Source organism: Phyllostomus hastatus, unplaced genomic scaffold (assembly GCF_019186645.2).
Source record: "Phyllostomus hastatus isolate PE091 unplaced genomic scaffold, TTU_PhHast_1.1 phas_contig_209, whole genome shotgun sequence".
Lineage (NCBI taxonomy): Eukaryota > Metazoa > Chordata > Mammalia > Chiroptera > Phyllostomidae > Phyllostomus > Phyllostomus hastatus.
The window spans coordinates 2,054,010-2,077,484 of NW_025333735.1; the positions used below are offsets into that span (position 1 = coordinate 2,054,010).

Below are 23,475 nucleotides of genomic sequence, written 5' to 3' on the forward strand. Positions count from 1 at the left end.
GTTTAAACCATATGATTTGTAACTCTTCACTTAGGCTTAAAATTCTAGAACTTTGAGAAATTAAAATAAAGCAAGGATAAATGGACACTGAACACTGGCATAGCCATTGGGGCAGGGGATGGGGACAATAAACTAGAGATATAATAAATTTAAAATTATCAGAGTTAAATACATCTTACTATAAATTGATGATATCAGTAGTAAAACAAATGCCTACTAAATGAAACAGTCTTGCTAACTGTTTAGGATATTTTTACAAAAGAAAATCTATGATTTATATACTAAATTACCAATGGCTAGAAGAAATAGTCCTACACTTTCAATTTAACCTACAGATAGGAGAATGGAAATAAATGAATGCATTCTCTTGCTATCTAAGGAAAGCCCTCATTTAGCCAGGGCTTCATATATTCTCCCCTGCAACCCCCGCTGCTTTTAGTTCAATGCTAATATTAGGCCTAAAAGCAGTCAGTTATCTGCCAATTTATTATTAAGTACACTGCAGCTTCCAAGCCACTTCTATGGATGTACTGTATTTAGGAGTGTAATACCAAATACTCATAAATCTTTATTGGCTAACTAACATTTATAAAATTTGGGCAATGTTCAGATTTTTCATATTTCTATTTTGTTAAAAAAATAAAAAGATGTAATACTCTAAAATTTCCTCAAATCAAGCCTAATATATACACTGGATACTATATAACACTTCTCACTCTCAGTTCTTGCCCAAGGTTATCACTATTCTGCAACTTCCTTAAGTGAATTGGCACTCTATGGGGAATGGGGATGGCCACCACAGAAATATCTAACCTACTGGGGTTTGTCTTGGCCTGAAATTGAAAGAGAAATTAATTCTATGTTGACTTTGGGGGAAAGTTAAAGGAACATGAAAGGCGATGAAAAACAAAATAAATCTGTATATTTTATACCTTTCTCAGAAGGAAGTAAATTTTGTTAATTTTCTTTGCCAAAGTGAACATATAAAGTGCCAGCTAAATTAACATCTTTTATTGTGTATAAAAGGCATGATAAATTTATGTGAAAACTCAGATTCTAAAATCTGAATTTGGCTTAGCTGAATCTGTCAGTTACACAAATTTCAGAAAACACATGCTTTCTTTTCTTTTAGTTCCAGTATACTTCAGCTGGTATTCCCTATGTTTTGTTAAACTAATAAATGCATGGCTATGAATATTTTAGACCTTTACATGCAGATGATAGCAAGAGAAGGCACTTTATTTAAGACATAGAAAACACAGTAGGCCAACAAACCTTTAGCCATTTTACATGCAGGAAGTTGAGCATGTAAGAGAAATTTACCATAATGTTATCTCCTTCAAGACGAGCTGAGTTTAGTTGCTTAAATACATAGGTAAGAGACAAAGAACACATTATACCAATGAACACAGTGAAACAAGTTATTTCTACACAATAAAGAACACACAAACAGGTATTAAAACAGCTGATAAAATTATTTTCTACTTAAAAAAAACTATGTTGTTCTATGGAATTGCATATAGTGGTGCCTATTCAATGTTGCCAAAAGATTCAAATTACAAAGATTAAAAACATGGTTTTGCTAGCCTGATTTTAAATTAGAATCATTTAGGGATAATGAATCACTTCAAAAATTGCCACCACTATCTATTATTTTTATTAAATTTTCACCTATGAAAGCCCTTATGCCTACCCACAGTTTTCCTATTTAAAGATCATTTCTATTTTATGAATTTATAATACCATCAACCACATTCTCTTTTAATCTGCCTCAGCCAGATCTTGGCACACCCTGAAGAAATATGAAAGGCATGTCAACCCTTATATTTTTAGTAAACTTCAGATCCTAATATGTGTGCCTTAAAATTAAGGTTATATGATGGTACTATAAATTCATTCATTTTACAGATTAAAGATTTAGAGTGCTATGGAAATACTTAAGTGAGCAGAGAGATGAATTAGCTGTATTATGTTACCTGAAGACATATTTTCCATTTGCCTACACAAAAGTAATGGAGGTCTAAACCTCTAAAATGTTGAGTTTTGAAACCAGATTTTTCTCTACCATTAACAAAACTCTAAAATAATTTTTTAATAATTTTATTTATTTATTTTTAGAGAGGTGAAGGGAGGGAGAAAGAGAGGGAGAGAAACATCAATGTGTGGTTGCCTATCATGCACTCCCAACTGGGGACCTTGCCCACAACTCAGACATGTGCCCTGACTGAGAATTGAACGAGCAATGATTTGGTTCACAGGCCAGCACTCAATCCACTCAGCCATACCAGTCAGGGCTAAAATAATTTTTAAAAAAGACAAGGATTAGATTAATAAATATCAGTGCCTCAAAATTTAAATACAGAAGTTATATGTGTCTTTGTTTCTCTGACATAAATTTTATACTATTTTCAAAACTATTTTTGTTCATTGAGAAACATTCAAATAGGTTTTCTGTTTCTTCTCAATTGGTATATTTCAGAAATGCCTTTGATGTTGTTTTACCATTTTTCATTAGTAATTAGTAACCATTAGTTACTAACGCTAATAAAACATGTTAGTAAAGCAGCAATATTGGACACAGGCATAAATATTTTATAGCTATGGCTAAATTATTAAAAAGTTCAATCTATTATGAGATTGTGGACGAATGGCAGCAAAGATTTTGCATTATTTATGAACACTCCTCAACAAAGCACCCTGCACAAAATTAACATTCAGTAAATATAAGATTTTTAAAAAGGTTACAAAAACTAGTAAATGATACTTTTTAAAAAGTACTGAGCCCTGGCTGGTGTGGCTCAGTGGATTGAGCATGGGCCTACAAACCAAAGGGTCGCCAGTTCGAGTCCCAGTCAGGGCACATGCCTGGGTTGCGGGCCAGGTCCCCAATAGGGGGGCGTGTCAGAGGCAACCACATATTGATGTTTCTATCCATCTCTCCCTCCATTCCCCTCTGTCTAAAAATAAATAAAATCTTAAAAAATAAAAGTACTGATATGCACACATCCCAAACTTTAATTGTAAAGGAATAACTAGTCACAAAATAACCCATGGAAATTTGTAAATAAGTGAAATCAAAGAAAGTCTGAGGTTAGAGTAACCACTTCAGCTGCCAACTAGAAACCAGGAAATGTGTCAAAGAAGGAAAAAAAAACCCCAAATCCCCAAACTTCTAGCAGTTTCTATTTTTCTGTACTCTCTCAAAAAAAATCCAAAACAAACAAAAAAACCAAAAGAGAAATACAGAAAAACACTCCACAAAATAAAGACATGCTTCAAGTCTTTATGCAGTAAAGAACTAAAAGGAATTTTCCTTTTCAAAGTATTTCAGACTTGCTACTATAAAGTCTGAAGAAAATAAGTTGGTTATCTAGGGGGAAAGAACACAACTAAAATCAGGAAGTATAAATTTTGTCTAGGCTAATATTTTAAATAGTTGGCTACAGTTAAATTTTGTTTCATGCAATACATACATTCTAGAAAAGCTGTGTATAAATGCAATTGTTGAATAAAATCATCTGTATAATCTTTCAGTTTTAGTTTAAATGTAAATTCTCATAGAAAAAATTTTGTCCTCAACAATACACAGGACAGAAAAACTGACAAGATCTTCTTTGGATATATCAAAAGGTAACATCCCTCAAATTTGTCTATTATTATTTTTAGTTCTTATATATTTTAATAGCAGTGGTAAAATAACTTAGAATAATCAAAGGACCTTGCATATTGTTAAATCTATGAGCTTCCTGTCATATTTACAGGTAAAAAAGTAGACTATCGTTATCCTGCAATAGCACTTGTTCAAGGAAGTTTTGTACTGGTACTCGATAGCAGTATTCTTATTCCACAATCATCACTGGGAACATGTAGGCCATTTGAATAAAGAGATTCAGTTCTAGTTCAAACATTTATTTCCAAATGATCCTTATTTATCTTTTTTTCCATGACATATTTTTAAAATTTTTAAAATTTTAATCATTGTTCAAGTACGACCCTTATTTATCTTAATATTTTTCCTGATTAGAAAATTAGTATCTTAAAAACCAATTTATATTTTACTATACAAATTTATTATTAGCAGTTAGAAATAAATATCCTGAGTCTCTTGCTAACTACAGTGTTCATTTTTAAAGTTCTGATTCTACAAAAAACCTGTTTAAAGAAGTTAAGACTGTTCTTGATGATGATGTCAGGATAACTGTGAGAAGATAGTGAATTTGAAATTTATGTCCTGTCAAAGACAGCTCTTCTCCTGCAATAATTAATTCAGGATCTCCAAAAGGGGAACCGCATAGAAGAAAATATTTTGCTCATATATAAGGTATTGACTGGGGTAATCTCCTAAGACATCACTGTCTAAAACCAAGTTATCCGTTTTAAATTTTATTCAAAACCAAGTCTCAACCTTTTCTTTCCCAAAACAAGAGAGCCATGACAGACTTACCAGCATTGTGCTAATATGCTCCTTAAGGCAATGAGTGATTCTTAATGGTGGAAATGGTAACGAGTTGGGAACAGAGGGCATTGGGGATATCAGGCTCTTAACATATCCCTTAGCTCTAATTAAGAATGAATTTACTAGCCAATAAATTCAGAGTTGTTATAATTGTACTATCTTAAAGGTGTTCCAATTTATATCTGATTAACCTCTTCAAACTTTGGAATAAAGATTTAAACAGTACAAATGTTAGATTAAATAAGAAGCTTATAAATAAAACCTTGAAACAATTATATATACATAATCACTGAATTACTATATTTAATATATACCCACTCAATTTTATCAGAGGTTATTTTTATGAAAAATATACCAGAACTTATTTACCCAAATAAGTTTCCTCCTCTCCAAAATAGCCACTTGTAAGTTTATGATGTCACTGTTTGAATGTTGTTTGAACTACTCTTGGTGTCAACTCCTTTAGTCAGTTTGAGTCACATGTGGAAAGGAAGTCACATACACTTTTTAAGCCACACACCAGCCTTCTCAAATCTGATTCATTCTCATCTTAATTACTATTTGTTTTTCTATTTTAAATATAATAAATCTATCTCCAAAAAAACTATTTGCCATCTGTGGTGAGTCAGGATATTTAAATAACACGACACATCTTGAGGAGTTCATACTTTTTGGATTTTTTAGCAACAGGGGTATCACTGAAATAAGAATATTGCCTTTTGACGATTACTTTGCACTGATTTGGATGTACTGAGTTCAGGTAGTCTGTTTAAAAATACAAAAACAACACTCTGAAGTCATATTCTAGTCTTAATGACATACTGTAGCTTGTGTGGTATGTTAGTAAGATATTCTTCAAGTTTGAAAGTTATTAACCTAAATTTTTCATTTTTAATTAAAAAACACTACTTACTGAAGCTCTAGTTTCTGCAGCTTTTGCCTTTTTTAGTCTGGTTTTTGCAGCATCCAAATCCAGTCTCTTATTTTGTAATAGTTTCCTTTCTTTCTGTAAGTTTAGAAAAGAAAAAGATAAAGGCTAATGATGTTGAAATCCACTAAAAGCATACACCTTTAAAGTATTATATTCCATTAAAGATAGGAATCATCTGATAAACTAAGATTTATAATTACAAAACTGGCCTAAATTGACCATTTTGAATATCTGACTCCGTTTTCCTACTGTTTTCAATTTTAAACTGATAGAAACATATAGATATCTGGAAAAGGTGGCAGGTGACAGTAGAAACAAAGGAGTATTAATTTTAATATTTTGGAATTTTGCCCCATAGGGAACATCTAGCAACATCTTATTGGTTATCACAACTGACAGAAGGATATTACTAGCATTCACTGGGGGGAAGCCAGGTATGCTGCTGAACATCCCACAGTACAGTACAGTTACCATAACAAAGAATTATTTGGCCCCAAATATCATAAGTGCCCAGGTTGAAAAACTTCAAACTGCTACAGTTTATCTAGAAATTGCCTATGCTGAAGGAAGTGTGGGACTAGGGTAAAGATGCTTGATACCCTGTATGATCACATGTGCTTATATGATCACAAAAGCAACTCTATTACTCCTAAGTGGAATTTTAAATGTATAGATAAATAATGAATAAATATTTGTATGGTATCTTAGAATTCCTCATGAGAATGTCAAGCTTCTATAAAAAAGATAAAATTATAAGAATGCACTGTTTGTTTTATTAATTCTTAGATTTCATACATCAAATGTCATCCTACTGACAATCTATTATCTTTTAAATCATATTTCAATTTGGTGATTTTTCCTTTGTCTCGGGCCAAATACTTTTACCTCGAGACAAATTCATCATAAACATGTTTCTGCAATATTTTATAATAAGAAATCTGCAAAGTTTGACCTAATATTTAAAAGTCTTGCACTAATCTAAAAAAACAAACAAACAAACCAAAACAAGCCCCACCTAAATCTCCATTCTCCATCACTTAAAAAACAAATTAAACTGAAAAATAATAGACAGAAAGTCTAAAAGCCAGAAATATAGCTTCTAATAATTAGGTTTCTGGCTCCCAGTTTAAATGAATAGTTACATGGTTATACTACAAAGATATTTTGTGCCATATTTTTATAATCATTGCAGAAACCTCACCCTGCAGATTTTAGTGCTGGCAATAAACAAGAATGGATATAAGGGTATTTCAATAACACTGGAGGGACACAAAAAAGGAGTCCATATCATCAACAGTCCTTTGTTCTTTTAGTTTTGTGTCCTGTTTAATATATAACTAGCTAGCTTATTTAAATTTTGTAATCTATGGCATCTATACAGTCATGAGGATGGCAAATTATTCATTAAAAACTGTAAGTATATATCTAAATTTTTTACTAAAAATGGAAACACTTTTCAACTCACAGCGATTGTTTTGTAATCTCCTTCTATAAAGTTTCTTAAAGGAGTGAGAAAATTTAAAGCTGATGTTTGAATCAGCTCTCTGTCTGCAGTTCCAATTCGTTTTTGTGTTTCTCCACATTTAATAAGAGCATTACCTACAAAGGAAAAAAAGTTTTTTTACTATTGTCTGGTAATGTCAGAAAACAGAATCATGTTAAGATAAATCAGCAATTTGATCTGCTTTATAGTTGTCACTTGTTTACTTAAGTAAAAATCAAATACAATTAACTGTACTTAAGGCAGTTTTATTTTAAAAGTGAATTTAAAATGACAAATATTGACCTAAAAATGACAAATCTAAACTCCTTATCATAGTTAACTATACTAATTCTACTCATGGGACAAAAGAGGATGGATATACTAAAAAGTATGTACGGTCACAACTCAGATAGTATAGATACGTTTATAGAAGTATAATGCTTAAAATTTTATAAGTAGATCAAGTCAAAATTTGACCTATTTCAATATTTATGCACTAATCTCAAGTATCTATAAATAACAGTATATGTTTGTATTTTCGGTTAAAGAAAAATCATGTTCTGAAAGACGACTACTGTGGAAAACAGAGTGAAAGAAAAGGGAACCACAAAACCAAGATTCTACTTCCAGTTCTCTCTCTAATACACTTTAATTTTATGGACCTTAATTCCTTCATGTTAGGATGAGATTAGATCTGACTGGTAAGAAAGGTAGTAATACAAAAAGGTAATAATATAAAGTAGTAGTTAAGAGCTCAATTTCTGGATACAGATCTACATTTGAATTAGTAGTTGTATGATCATGGGTGGATTATGTAACCTCTCTAAAACTCAGTTTCCTTATTGTTAAAATGCAGATAACAGAATTTACCTTATAAGTAGAATACAAAGTGATGATTTACTGAATACTTATATTGTATAGTGCTTAGCTCAATGCTTAGAATACTCAATTGTCAGCCAATTATCAATTAATAATACAGATTCACAAAGCCCAATTCCAATAATCAGGATACATTCAAGAGAATTATTAGAAATGCACACAGATTAAGTGAACTGAAAAAGGAAAAAAATTTAGAAGCGTTTCAAATGATCATGCTCCACTAAGCCTTCAATTTGGTGAAGGAAAAGGGCTGGGTTTCCTTCTTATACCTTTATGACTCCAGCATCTATCTGTGGCACAAGCAGGCAATAAAAATTCTCTTTAATGTATAAAGTTTTTCTAAATTTCATAGCTATACTTTAGAAACAAAACTATAGAAATTGTAATTATTTTTCAACTTCTGAAAAAAATTGTATTTTGAAGAACACAATGTAAAAATTTTAAAGTTGTACATCTAGATTAAAGTCAATAGATTAAGTGGCATTCAATACACAGTATTGAGGTTACTTCTATTTGACAAAAGGAAACTAGTAAAGTTTAAGTTCATTTAGTTCTAGAATGTATGAGTTATTTCATAAATCAGGACTTTATGTAGAAAATCATTTATTTATCATTTCATATTCATTTAAGGACCAATTTCTTGCAGAAGTCTTAATAAAGAGAATTATTAGACATGAACAATAGGGAAAAAGCTATAGAAATCTAAAATAGTCTTATGTTGAGAAAATTCAATTTGCAGGATAGTTGTGTAAAACTTTGAGCTTTAGTTATACATTAAAAAAGTCAGTATAACAACAAAGCTGGAGAAACTGTAAAACATAATTATAAAAAATAAACTGTATGAAGAAAATAGAAATGAAATGTAGTACAAACATCCAGAGATAACCACTGTTAACATTTTTGTATTAATGCCAATATTGTATAAGACAGTTTAGTGAGTTATGCTGGTGGAACACTTACGGTCCAATTAAGCTCTGGATCCTCAGGGCTGCCACCTGCACATACTCATACTCTGTTAGGGTTCCCAACCTAGCCCTTACCAAGATGCTGGTCCTGGTTTGGGTGTATTCTGAACCTCAAACTAATAGAACTACTGATCCATTCAAACTCAGTTCTATGTGCCAGGTACTTTTCTATAGAAATAAATAAGAAAACTTAAGAAAACTTAAAAAAAAATAGTGGAGACATTAAACAAAAATTGCAATATGCCATAAGTACCACAACAGAGGTGTTGCAAGATTCAATGGGAATGCAACTAAGGATTTATTTAACTTTTCAGGCCTAGAAAGACTGTATGAAATCTCAGAACAATATATCCTTAAATACAGTGTCCAGCACAAATAATGCCCTTTTCTTATTACAAATCTTTTATTACAAAATCATAAGCATGTAATTCTTTAACATAACAATATCACACTCAAACACACCCTATGACATTTTAGGTGAAATGTTCAAATTAAAACTATAAATTATTATACCCATATTATTATCCTACCAACCACACTCAAGCAGGCGTTACTTCTGCTGGGCCCTGTATATTACATATTAAATTGAACTGTACGTACTTACTCATAATTCTCACTTCACCCAAAACTCTGACATAAAAAATTTGAAGTTAAAAGTGATCCCACTAATATTAGGTAAATGTTAATGATGTCTTTAAATCATAAAAATCTAAAAGTGGAGATATTTGTTAACAGATCTTTTGCCTCATGCTTACCATAAGCTGTTCCTGGGCCAAACTCAGTCCCAGCATCAATCATATATTGTCCCAAAAGTTCTGGATTGTTTATACGACTTGGAGCTTTTCTATCCAGTTTCTCATAAACAAATTCTTCTATCCTGGCATCTAAAAGAAAGGTTTAAAATTACCAATAATTTCAAAAAAGCAAAACTAACAGAATGCTTTGTTCCACTGCTACCCATTTATCACCCTGTAAAATTAACATGAAATTAGCATGCTTTCAAGTACTTATCTTAATATATAATTTTTTACTTATATGTTAGAGTATTATAGAGCTCTAAGAAACTTAGTATTTTAGAAATATAGCTCTGGCTGGTGTGGCTCAGTGGATTGAGTGCCACCCTGTGAACCAAGAGGTCACTGGTTCAATTCCTGGTCAGGGCACATGCCTGGGTTGCAGGCCAGGGCCTCAGTTGGGGGTGTGTGAGAAGCAACTGATCTGTGTATCTCTTACACATGAATGTTTCTCTCCCTTTCTTTCTCCCTTCCTTTGCTTCTCTCTAAAATAAATAAATAAAAGCTTTAAAAAAATTTTAAAAAAGATAAACATATTTCAGAACAAAAATATTTTAAAATAAAACTATTATATGAGTAATTTATGAGATTTTTAAGTTCCAAAAAAGGGTTAGTATTCACTTAATATCTAGTGAAGTTGCCTTTGCCCCATTCATATGTCTAATAATTATGAAGATATGTTTATAATTTCAAAAGCAGGGATTCCCAACTATGAAAATATGAATATAAGATATCTTGAAGAACCAAGAGTCACATATTTCTGACACCTTTTTTGGGCTTTTGCTTTTCAAAAGCTCTCTCTCCCTCCTACAGTCTAAATATAGGCATGGGGGTTTAAGAATAAAGTAATACAGGCTTGGAATAATCTACAGAGATCAGCAATATGATGTCTTGGCTTAACTTTATTTTATGTAAAGTATATAGATATATAAATACCTCTGAGCATGTATTCACTCAAAATATTTCACCATTAAAAATAAGATTAAAATAAAAGACACAGGTAAAGCAATTATTGAACATTAGTATAAATGGAAACGAAAAAATATGAATAAACATTTTAGTGTACTATTCAAGAAATTCACATTTATATTGCTGTCTAACAACGAGGTATTTCAGAGACAAATGAGAAGTCCATATTTCCAGAAACAATGATTAAAACATACAAGGTCTGTCTAGAAAAAGTCCAGCCATTATTAACATAACAAGAATGGTTTGCGCTACATCAATGTAACCTGGCAGCCAAGGAGAGTGGACTGGAATATGCATGTATGCACAACTTCACTGTACTAGTCATTGGGGGCCACAGATGCCACTGAGTGTGCATGTGTACTGTGTGGCTGTTGCATTCAAAATGACTGAGCAAGTGGAGCAATGAATCCCCATCAAATTTTGCATTAAGCTTCAAAATTCCTCTAATGAAACTACTCGTATGATTCACAAGGCCACAGCTATGGGCACTCGGTGATTGGCAGCTTCATCATGACCATATGCCTGCACATGTATCATGTCTTGTGCAGTTTTTTGGTGAAACATCGTACCACCCAGGTGACTCAGTTCCACTACAGCCCAGATTTGGTACCCTGTGACTTCTGGCTTTTCCCAAAATTAAAATCACCTTTGAAAAGGAAAAGATTTCAGACCTTGGATGAGATTCAGGAAATATGATAGGGCAGCTGACGCAACTGGGAGAACTGTGTGAGGTTCCAAGGTGCCTACTTTGAAGGGGACTGAGATGTCCTTGTCCTATGTACATTTCTTGTACATTGTGCCTTCTTCAATAAATATCTCTATTTTTCATATTACATGGCTGGATACCTTCTGGATAGACCTCGTAAATTAAAATTATAATCCAAAAAGAAGTTAAATATGTCCCTTTTAAGCATCTTATATAATTCCTCCATAGGTATTAAGTATAAGTTTTTACACAGTGCACTGAAATTTCAAAGATGAACTGAACCAATAGAGAAATACTTGAGGAGCTGGCAAAAGTTTTAATTATAAAAACATAACAGGCTGTTGGAATAATACCTGCTTTTGTGGCAGACAATGGTGCAGCATCAGAAGAGTTTTTAAGCAGGAATTTAAAAACCATTAACTTAGTTAAAACCAAAGTGTCAGTTCAAAACTAATCATTTAAAAGGTGTTGCCTAAATTTCAGAATTTCCTTTTCTGACTCAGAGTAATGCTTAGCTTTGCTGCTTTCTATCTATTTGGTCAAAAGTATAAATCTCATGTTGATTTCATTCAGTTAGTAAGACTTTGGTATATTTTAAATAAATGTTTCATTTCAGTAAGTCTTAAATATATGTAGGCAATTCTGCTCCAATTCAACACATATTTCTGAAAAACCCTACATTCTGAAAAATCATATACTAAAAATGACAGGGCTTACACGAAAAGAGTTGGGTTTGAAAACACAAAATCTAAGTAATTTTGTAACCAGAGCACAAACAAAAACAGAATTCTGTTACTACTTCCAACATAAAACACTAATATAACATGGTATTTATAAACCATTGTAACTTCTTTATAATGACATCATTTCCTTTTACCAGTTGTGTATGAATTTATTTGCCAATCTGGAAAGTATATTTTAGAACAGACTATACATGTGAGGAACTCTGGACAGAGCAAAGAATAAGAGGAAAACTGTCTATTATTTTTTTAGGTTCTATGGTATATAATTTAAATAGCCTTAAATGAATAACAAATACCACATGGTATCCAAAGACTAGGCCTCACTCAAAGTGTAAAAGGCTTAGTTAAGAAGTCACTGCAATTTAAATAAAATGGCACAGAATTACTAACAGTTAGTGTAGTGCTTGAGTTTTATGTAATAGCAACAAAACTGTAATTTTAAGTTAGTATCTAAAAGTAAGTGCCATGGTTTATGGCACTTACACCATGGGCACAATAACACTGAGGAAAAGGGGAAGGAAAGCATGCAATATTTACTTTGTCCTTCAGTTTTGATATGTGAAGCGCATAGTGAAAAGACTGGGTGTAGATACACTTGATTCTAGTTCAAGTTCCTGTTTAATTAGCTATACTACATTGGACAAAATGCTAACTTGTGAGTTTCAATTAATAAACAATTATTGTGCACCTTATTTGCAATATTATTTAGTTGGGTGTTCTGGAAAACCTTGGAGTTGTCAGAAAATCAATTGGAATAATTTATGTAAAAACATAAAAATTAACACAAATATGCCCTGGCTAGTGTGGCTCAGTGGGTTGAGTGCTGGCCTGTGAAGCAAAGGGTTGCCAGTTTGATTCCCAGTCAGGACACATGTCTGGGTGCGGGCCAGGTGTCCCTAGTAGAGGTCGTGTGAGAGGCAACCACACAGTGATGTTTCTTTCCCTCTTTCTCCCCCCCTTCCTCTCTCTCTAAAAATAAATACAATCTTAAAAAAGAAAATAATTGGTAACTATTTAACTTTCTATAATTTTCCCCTTAATTATTTAGGGATAATTCTCCCTTAGATGAAAAAGATTAATTAATTTATTTCACAGCCTTTTATAAGTCTTAAAATTTAGAGTCACTCTCTGAAGTTGGGTTGACAGAAGATTCTACAAACTCCTGAAAAATGGTATTTCTCAATTTGTTTGCGGATACACAAAGAAGGGTTTATCACCCCCTTCTTCACCAAGTCATGTAAAAAATAACCATAAACCTCAAAGCCACAAACCAAAAAAGTGTTTTCTAATAGCAATGAAAACTTTTTTCAACATTAAAAAAACTAACAGTATCTTTTAATAGGATTAGTCAATAAGGTAGGTAAAAGATAAAATGTTTCTTACTTGGATTTGGCTGCAATAACACTTCAGTTTGTTTCAGTATCTTTTCTGTCCATATTTTGGTACATTCAGCTTTGCTAAGGAGGTTCTCTAAGTGAGCATCCAATTCTGTCTTCTCTGCCTGGCCAAGCTTTTCTTCTGTGAACTGTTATTGATTATTAAAAAAAAATTAACCTCAAATACATTTTACAAACTTGTATCAATAATTAAAAAGAAACTTAAATCCAAACAATCCCAACCATATAAACAACTGTTTGTAAACCACTGCATATGAATGCTACTTTTTTGCCCCCACAGTAATTTTACCCTTATCTCTACCTTTTTTGTAGCACTTATTATGATCCTATCTTATAGTGAACACATATCCTTAGTTCTGCTAAAATATGTGGTATGAATTCTATTGAAAATCTAGCACACTGTCTGGTATATAAAGTATACAAATATTTCTGACTTATAAAGTTAGGGTAGCATAGTAGTAACCAGTAAGAGCTTTGAGTCACTTGGATCTGAATTCATATCCTGGTGGCAATGCTGTGACCCAAGTAAGCTTTTGAATACTTTTTTCTTAGGTATCCTCTATCATTAAAGACAGACTATATATATCTCATAGTGCTTTGAGAATGAATTAAAAGTATGTATGTAAATCACTTTGTTCAGTGCTTGGTAATTATTATGTTGAATTTAAAAAGGGCTGTTTATGTTTAATGTGGCTTTGTATTATTGGCATTTTAATCACACCTGGTTAGATAGGCTTTTTATGAGATGTTCTGGGCAACTATCATTTAAGTTATTTCTCAGGACATGTTCCAGTACTTAATTTACAGACTAACTTTTAGAATATATCCTTACCATACTATAAAGACAACTTTTAAAGATCATAAAATGTAGTTAAAAGTACTCAGTGTACATTACCTTGCACTACTTTTTGAGGAAAGGCAGCAGTGCCCATAAAGTAACAAACGAAGCAAAAAGATTTCCATGTAGATTTTTATGGAGGCTTCTAGATAATTTTAAGATAATCACATCTTCTAGATAATCACATCTAGAAGTGATGGCTCAAGCTGCTTATTACTTATATATTTTTTCTAGAATATGTGGATTTTCCCCTGCATAACATAGGTAGACCATGACTAGCACTAATTCTATGCTCACTAGTCATGACTCACTTCTGGCTAACAGAACATAACATTCAATTTGTTTTTCTTCCCCTTCTCATTTCTTAAGATATCTTCTGCTGCTCCACTTTTCTGAGTTTTATGTTTCTCCCAGCATACTTGTTTTTGGTCTAAGACTTTCAACTGATTATCACAGCACTTTTAGCTGAAAGGTCCCCTAGAATGCTATTTATAGATTTCTGCTTATAACCCCTACCAAAGGTCTTGCTCAGGGGCTAGAAATAACAGCTTTACTAGTTTTGTAGTCTTAGGTCTTTTTGAGACTGGCCTGTAGCCAGCCCTTATCCAATGGGTGGGACTGAGAAAAGCAGTTCCAAAGTTATTCCATAAGCACACAAACTTGCAGTGTACTGTAACTGAGGATAGGAGAGGAACTGGGCAAAAGATCAAACCCCAATCCCAAGGACATCTGGATAACTATGCAATCTCATTCTTAAAAAAGAACTCTAATCTTCTCTGTAGATCCCTGAGATTCTAAGCAATACACTGCTTACAGAGGTATAAATTATAATTTTCTGTGTTCAAAGTCTACCTCCAATGGTTAAACACATTATCTTCCTGATAAAGCAACCAATAGGCAGAAAAAAAGGGCAAAATACGCAGGACATTGTCTATAAAGGATGATCTTACCAGTAGAGCAAAATTCTTCACTTAGTACCTTAATGAGCAAGTACATCTATTTTTCATTACGTTCATTTCTTCAACAAGTAATATCTTTATTAAGCACCCACATATGTACTAAGCACTATTCTAAGCACATGGGTTTCAGCAGCCAAAAAAACAGACAAGGTTTCTGCTCTTAGGAAGCTTACATTTTAATGGGGAAGACAGAAAATAAACAGGTAAATAAATACTTTGATAATAAGGATACAGAGGTAAAAAGAAGGTAGAAAGAGGACCAACATAGGTGTTTCCTGAGCGAGTTACTGAATGATTAATTGCTTGAATTAATGAATTCAAGTGTAGTTCAGGAAGGAAGAATTCTTTCTGCAGAGAGAGGGAAGAGCAAGCGAATCAGAAGGCCTCAAAGGCAGAGTGATATGCACACTGGGCCTGGAAGAGGGTGCCAGAGTTTGAGCATTACCATATGTGAGTGGTAAGAAAAACAGCCTCTCTGAGCAGGTAACAACTAACCTGAGATGGAATAAGATATGAGCTATTGAAAGATCCAAGGGAAGAGTACTCTCTGATGATTTGTCTTCCAGCTGCATTTCTAGAGTATCATTAGCACCACCTTTATACATACAAAATATTTTCTTGGTAAGAGTTCTTAATTTATATTACATAACCAAGAACAGATTAATACAACAATCAGTAGATCCATAATTTAAAAATCAGTATTTATGAGGTCAGTCTTTATGCAAGGCACTCTGCTAAGAACTAGAAGACATGGTCTCTGTTATAGAAGAGCTAAATGGGAAATATTATCCAAACAGTATAAATCTGCAGACTTATTTTTTCAGTTCATAAAATCATGTTAAAACTTTAATAGATGTTTCTAGAAACACAGTGGAATTAAACAAAGGGGCTAGAAATTACTAAAAAAAATTAAAAATTACTAAAGGGGCTGAAATTACTAAAATTACATTATTAATAATGTTTATTAATAATGACATAGGAAATAGTCATTAAGTGTATCTGATATTGGTTAGGTTTCAGAGCAAGTTTCTAAGTTTATTCCCAATAATAGTCCAAGAACTGACCATTAGAAAGTTGATTATGTGGAAAGCAAAACATTTAAAAAAAATTTTATCCTTACCCGAAGACATTTTTTTCATTGCCTTTTTACAAAGAGAGGAAAGGAAACAGAGAGAGAGAGAGAAACACACATACATTGATGTGGAGAGAAATACTGATTGGTTGTCTTGTATGCTCCCTGACCAGGGACCAGGGATAGAACCTGCAAACTGCGTATGTCCCTGACAGGGAATTGAACCCTCAACCTCTAAGTCTAGGGGATGACACTCCAACCAATTGAGCCATATCGGGCTAGGGCTGGAAAATAAAACCTTTCAATCTTCAGGTCAAAGACCTGTTTGCTTAATTATTTAATATTTCTTTGTGATTATCATGACACTACCTTACAGGTTTGTTTCATTAAATACACATTTTTTTAGTGTGAAAGTGTAATAGAGCAAAAGTGAGTATTTGCAACAAGTCACTTATGTGTATGAGCCTGAGCAAGAAACAAAGAAAATATGTAAATTGATTTACAAAGTAAGATTTTATAAACATAGTGAGTAGGTTTTTTACTATTTTAATTCACAAAGGAGAAAAACAAAAACAAAAACAACATAAGGAATGCTTAAGCAATGAGTGAAACAGAACTTGATTACAAAAACTGTCTGCAAAATAGCCATTCTGTAGAGAAGTCCACATGAGCAATGTATTTAACTACCAGTAAAAATTCTATCTGATGTTTATTTGCATTTTTTAACTAACTACATCTGTTTCATATTTCAGTACATTATATATGGTCATTTTATCCTCTAATTTGTTTTACAGTTCTTTTTCTCAGTAAGATCATTTACAAGACCTTTTTTATACATCTGTATTATTACCAGTGTCAGAGCTTATTACGGTATTAGAATATGCCATACTCTAAGCAGTGCATTTATATCAAACACTCAAAAAATCATTATTTAGGTAAGAATCATAATTTCAGTGATAAAGAAGCTAAGGATTGAAACTGTTTAACATTTTGCCCAAGTTGTCAGTTTTGAGATTTGATCTCACATCTGTTTGAATCACAGTCTTATATGATACTACCTGTAAATACTTGCTGTCAAAAAAATTATTACTTTCTCTCACCATTATCCAAGCATATTCTATGCTTCCTTGCCCCTTTGTAGGAAGCAGTCTATGTCTGCTTTCTACATGATTATCAATAATCATCAAATTATGGGTAACCTTAATCCTATGAAGAATAAACAAAGAAAAAAGGGTGGAGGGAGACATAAGCACATTGCTAATGTTATATATTTAAATTGAAATTATAAATTTTTATTACTTAAATGTGTTTTGTAAAAGGCTTAATAATTCCCATGATTTTATCACTGTGGGGCTTAAGAATTTTTCCCACTGTTAATCAGAAGGTAGGACATATTAAGATAACAAAATAGTACAATATTTAATAGATACATCTTTCTCTAAAACATTTCTAAGAATGCATCTACTGCATAAAATGATGAGCTATATCAAATGTATCAAAGAGGTTTAGATTGTTAATATAAATACTTATGGAGAATATAGTATGTATTTTCTTCTACTGTACATGAGAGGTATAATCAACATACGACATGGTTCTAAAGACAAACATAAAATTATAATAATGGCACCCTTTTCAGAAGATGAAAAATCTATTTCTTCCTTAAAAAAAAAAACAAACAAAAACAAAGACCCTGTTCTTCCTTTTTGGATAAAATCCAAACATTTTGAATTTTATCCTTAAAAATTTTAGTTTCCAACATCTTTCAGTCCAAAATCGTTACTGACTTTGTAGTCTTTTGATGTTAGTAGTTGTTAATTAGAAACTATAGTTGATTTTAAGCATGTATTTTAATGAATGTGTCATTCAATTAGAAATTTTTAATTGTAAAGAAACTTTTAATTTTAAATGTACCATTTAATTAGAAACTTTTTTGTAATATTTCATTAATACAGTAAAATGACATGAGAACAGAAAGTTTAATCCTTTAGCTATACATAATGAGTAAATATATGGACTTTGAATGTGGCATTTATTATTTGACTTTGAGAGACATGATGAAGTTATTTACAGTTTAAATTCTATAAAGAAAATGGAATTTCAGAAGGTCTTGAGAGAAAGTATTTGGGCAAGTTGAAATTACATCCAAATAGCACCTGACAGGAGCTAGTTAAGGGTGGCATCGTATTCATCTTTACATCTACAGCTTAGATGCACAATTAATACTTGCTAAATTAAGTGGGAGATCAAAGACTAAATTTTATAGACTACCCCCGCCTCAGAAAATAGCTGGCAGTCATTAAGTTCATAGTGTAACTTTAGTAGTCAGTTCAAGGGAAAGGTTAGAAAATTAAATTAAACCTCCTCCCTAAGTAATTTAGTTTGAGAGTTTTTTTTTAAGTATACACTCTTATTTTAAAGACAGTGAGCAAAGTTTTGCTTCAATATCAATTCTGAATTTACAATGTTCCCACTTGAAATATTAAACCAAGCAAGAGAAGAGTAATTCACAAAATGGATATTTACTATAAAGAGTAAAGTACTTAATTATGACAAATTGGGACTAGATTATTATGTTTTTGAGGGCAGCATCTAGGTCTCATTTATCTTTGAATTCATCAGTGCCAAGCACCTGAGGATGTACTTAATAAGTCGAATTTAACAGTTGCATATTTTACACTGGCATTAATCAACTTCAAGGTTAGCAGATATAACTTATGGTTACTACCTTGCTTGGCAAAAATGATATAAAAATTAGAAAGAACCATGTTGGATGTTGTAAGAAGGGAATAAGAAAGATGCATAGTCAGTTCTTTAGACATACAATCTTATCAAAGATGTGAAAGCCATCTTTGGACAGAGTAACAGACTTTTAGATCTCCAAGGAACCTCACATAACAGTTCATTAGGAGAAAAATGCCACATATGGAATTGATAAATGAGTCAGGATTTCACACCAAGCGTGTGGGGTCTGAGGTGGACTTGAAGTTATATTTTAAGAGCAAGAATGACAATACAGAATGGCAGCAGAGGGCATTCAAGACGAGTTTACCTTATGAACAAAAGACTAGAGTTAGAAAAGTACAAGATATTTTTGAAATTAAGTAATAGCCTATAGGATTATATATGAGTGAGAGAAAAGACAAGGCAAGAAGGGAGTATTTAATGCTCAACTAAGGACTGAAAAGACAGATTCCATGAACTAGTAAGTGGCTTTCAAGACACTAATAAAGTAACAATTGATAAAAGATAAATAACCTGATATTCTTGTATTCTACTGTTTTGAGAGAGTTAAGAACAACAAAACCACCCAAATGTACTGTTAAGGAATGAACATGTATATTCATTTATACATTTTACCATAACATACTTTTTTAAAGTATCAAGCCACATAAATTTTACAGGGATTTGGATAGACTGATGAAATCCATTTATATGCTTTAATAGTTTGATTTTACTTTTTAAAAACCATGTTCAAGTTTTGATTTAAAAAGTTTTAAAGTAAAATGAAAAAACAAAAAACAAAAACCAAGTATGGCAGCTGGTCAACCAGAAATGGCTTATTCCTTAAGGTATAAATGTGAATGCTGAATTCCATTCCTACTGTTCTTATTACTTATAATGGGTAATTGGCAGAGATACCTTTTACTCTATTCTTAGCATGAAACTTGGCACTTTGGCACCATACTGATGTCAACTCAATTTAGAGTAGGAATTCAGTTACCGACTAAAAACTGGGGTGGGGGGGGGAGTGTTTTGTTGAAAATTACTACACAGTATTCCAAATTTCACATGTTACAAGTTTGGAACCATCTTTTTTTTCTTACATATTTTATTTTTAAAAATTATTGTAGAAAATGTCAAACATATACAAAATAATAATAGTTTACTGAAATCTCATGAACCCATAATCCAGCTTCAAACTATCAACATTCTGTCAATGTTGTTTTAACTACCTCCCTTTTTTCTTCTGAAATTATTTTAAGGCAATTTTCAGACATGATATAGTTTATACATATATACTTCAGAATGTATCTCTAACAGGTAGAAACTTAAAGACACATTAAATGAGCCTGCTCCTCCTGAAATAAATGGCTCAAGACAAAACACTGGAATCATCCTTGACTTATTCATTTTTCTCTCATAACTCAAAGCCAATCTAACAAGCAATGCTGGATCAATTCTGCACTTCGCCTGTTATTGCTCTTATTAAGTCATATTACCTTGTACTTTTGCCTGTCCTATGTCCACAGCTCCTTAACTGGACTCCCTAGTATCTTATGCAACCTCAGTTTTTGCACTTGCTCCCTACGACTAAAACATTTTTCCTTCAAAAAAACTGTAAACTGTCACTCCCTTGAGCCCCTTCGAATCCGATCCTATTAGAGAGGCTTGCTCTGCCCATCACTCCTATACAACATGGCAACAACCACCGCTTCTGCCATTAACCTACCTGTGCTGGCCTTTTTCTCCATCACTACCTGATGTATTTACTAGTTTGTCCTCTTCTACTAGATTGTAAGCTCCAGGAGATGTTTTCTGGATTTTATTCATTGCTTTATCATCAGTGTTCAAAATAAGTAACAGGCAGTCATGGAGTACACACTTTAAAGTATTTAAGACAGAAAATTATTTGATAGCTAACAGATTAGATCAGAATTTTAAAACTCATAAAGAATTTGAAATAGTAATTAAAATTCATTTGGAAAACAGTATATCTTTTGAGAGTTTTGATAAATTTTTTAATTGAGTCTACTGACAATTTAAATCAAATTCTAGTATGTGTCATATTTAAGCAGTGTGGATTATGTACCTAAAAATATATCTAATTGTATTTAAATGACTGGCATTATATAGTGCCAAGTCTGCATTTAGCATCTAGAATCACAGGGAATCAGCATTGAAACAATAACCAAAGTCTCTGTCTCTCTTCAGTCAACATTAAGTGTCACAAATCAAAATTCACTTCAGATCCTCACTCACTCATTCTTCTTGCACCTTGTCTTTGAACTATTAGAAATTGGCTAATTTAAATTTAAAATTATTTTAACTACAAGGTTCAATGACTTTATAATATACCTTGTATTTTAGTGGAGGAGAGGGAGAAGAGGATTAAGGCAGCTAGCTTATTATTCACCATGCAGATTTTGGAACTTGGAAATAAAGACCTAGAAGGAATTTCCCATCTCCTAAGCATTATTTACCTAAGTGTTACTGAAATGCTCAGGTTGTACTAGATGATCTTTAAGCCCTCTCTAGACTGTAACAGTCATTTATTCTATATATCCTAAACCTGCAATGCTTATCCAGGAAGAGAGAAGCAGCTTGTAATAAGTAGCAGGTCAGACAGCACTTGCTGTTTACTAGCCATGCAAGTTAAGCAAGTTACTCACCTCTCTGAAGCCGCTTCCTCATATATAAAGGAGGTTAATAACATCTATCTGGCAGTATTACAGAAAGGACTGGAGATAAATCTGTCAAATTTCTAGCAAAATGTTTTGACATATTTTCTTCATTAATATAGGTAGCTATTACCTTGTTCTAGTTCCACCACTTTTTTGCCAAGAATACTGTAATGTAAGATAGACTATGCCAATAAAATCAAAGTAGTAAAGCAATACAACTGCTTTAAATTTCAGTATCAATTTCGTATGCATATTAGAAAAAGTTTTGTTTTCTTTACAAAAGAATCATGTTGTTGTTACTGTGCCTATGTCATTAACTTAAACACCAGATTGTTTATAGTTCATGTGGTGAAATTTACATCTGTTCATAGATTTAACCGAGTTGGCAATAATGTGGGTGATGATTGTAGAAAACCGTCCAAGTTCCCTAGTTCTGACACTTCCTTGATTGCGGAGCCCCACGACAGTTAACTTTTTCCCTTAAAAGTGTATCTGAAACATCCCACAGTGACTATAGACACTAGGTGAATCTCCCCCCTCCCTCTCCTTGCCCTACAGCCGGTACTTCCCATTTTGAGAATGTGTGGGAACCCCCGACCTCCAGGTTGCCCGTGGCCTTAGCAAACTCTGGATGCCAACTGGCGATCTCCATTTCTCCCGCGGACGGCCAAGCCCAAGGACCGTCCTTTCCGGGAGACAGAGAGGCTGGAAGGAACTGTGCAGGCAGCTCTTTGGGTTGAGGGGCAGGAAAAGAAAACTTCCTTCGAAGACTGCGGGAGGGTGAGAGAGGAAAGGGTGGGGGTGGTGCCAGAATTGTGTGTCGCTCAGTTACCCAGCGGAACTCTCAGGCCTCCGCCCGCCCCGGGAGGGAGGTCACCCGAGCACCGGCGTCGTGGGGTCAGAAAGGCGGGCGGGGCTCTGTGCCTCGCTCCAGACCCAAATCAGGTGTCCTCCAGGGTCGGGAGGAAGCTCCGGACCCCGTCTCCCCCCCGCCACACTTCCCGGGTGACAGTGGTCGGGTAGGAGGAGTACAAAAAACGGCGGCCGGGCCCAGAGGGTCTCCAGGTCGCGCCCATCACCCGGGCCTTCGGCCACAGCAGGCCTGCCCTGCCGTCGGCGAGGCCGGGAGCCGAGGACGCCGCCGCCTCGGGCTGCGCGCTCCTGCATTCCCTCCTTGGCCCTCTGGGGCGCCGTCACCCCGTCCTCCACCGCAGTACCTGCACGGCACGACTGAGGAAAGTGCCCGCGTCGGCCGCCAACTTCTTCACGTTGAAGTCCATAATGTTCATCCTGGGCGGCAGCCGGGCGGAGCTGCCGGCTGACCTAGCGGGGAGGCGGAGGCGCCAGGGCCGGGTTGAGGCGCCGGGCGGGACTGGCGGGGGCAGACGTGGTAGGTGGAGGGAGGCGGCGCCAGCTCCGCTGCCGCAGCTGTTGTTTCCGTCAATGGGGAGAGAGGGTGGGGCGAGGGAAGAGAACCAGCGCCTCTCAGCGGGCCAAGCGACCGAGCGGCCACCGTCGAAACGTAAGGCCTGTCTCGGCTAGTGTGCGACCGCTAACGTGGGCGTTGGCCTCCGAGGGCGAGCAGAAAACACAGGGAATGACGTTCTGGCCTTCTGGGTCGGTGTCCTGCCGGGAGGAAGCCAGAGCCGCCGCGGGGCGGAGCCTTGAAGGAGGTTATCGCGGGAACAGCGACCCCTTCAGGATCGTGGAGGCAAAGCCGTGGGGCTCTCAGCGAGCTCGGTCGGATCCGCCCGAAGGAAGGTCGCGTTTGCTGCGAGGAGCGCGCGGCGACCCTGCACGTTTGTAGTTAAGTCCGTGAGAATTAAGAGCAGAGACAACTCAACCCCCCCTTTTTGTTTGGATTAAAAAAATACAGACATT

The 23,475-nt window shown here is 34.3% G+C and overlaps 1 protein-coding gene across 2 annotated transcripts in view; it reads right to left on the minus strand.

The window, feature by feature from the left end:
• The window catches only part of SH3GLB1 (SH3 domain containing GRB2 like, endophilin B1), a 35,955-nt gene extending 12,681 nt beyond the window's left edge, over positions 1-23,274 (minus strand). Inside the window, exons 1-5 of one of the 2 annotated variants that reach the window (XM_045835336.1) lie at positions 22,812-23,274; positions 13,310-13,451; positions 9,470-9,598; positions 6,853-6,986; positions 5,370-5,462 (exon numbers count right to left, since the gene is read on the minus strand). In XM_045835336.1, coding sequence (XP_045691292.1) covers positions 5,370-5,462; positions 6,853-6,986; positions 9,470-9,598; positions 13,310-13,451; positions 22,812-22,883 — 570 coding nt within the window. In that variant the 5' untranslated portion in view covers positions 22,884-23,274. The remainder of the gene's footprint in view (positions 1-5,369; positions 5,463-6,852; positions 6,987-9,469; positions 9,599-13,309; positions 13,452-22,811) is intronic. The other variant, XM_045835337.1, reaches the window with a different exon arrangement.
• Between the last annotated feature and the right edge of the window lie 201 nt (positions 23,275-23,475).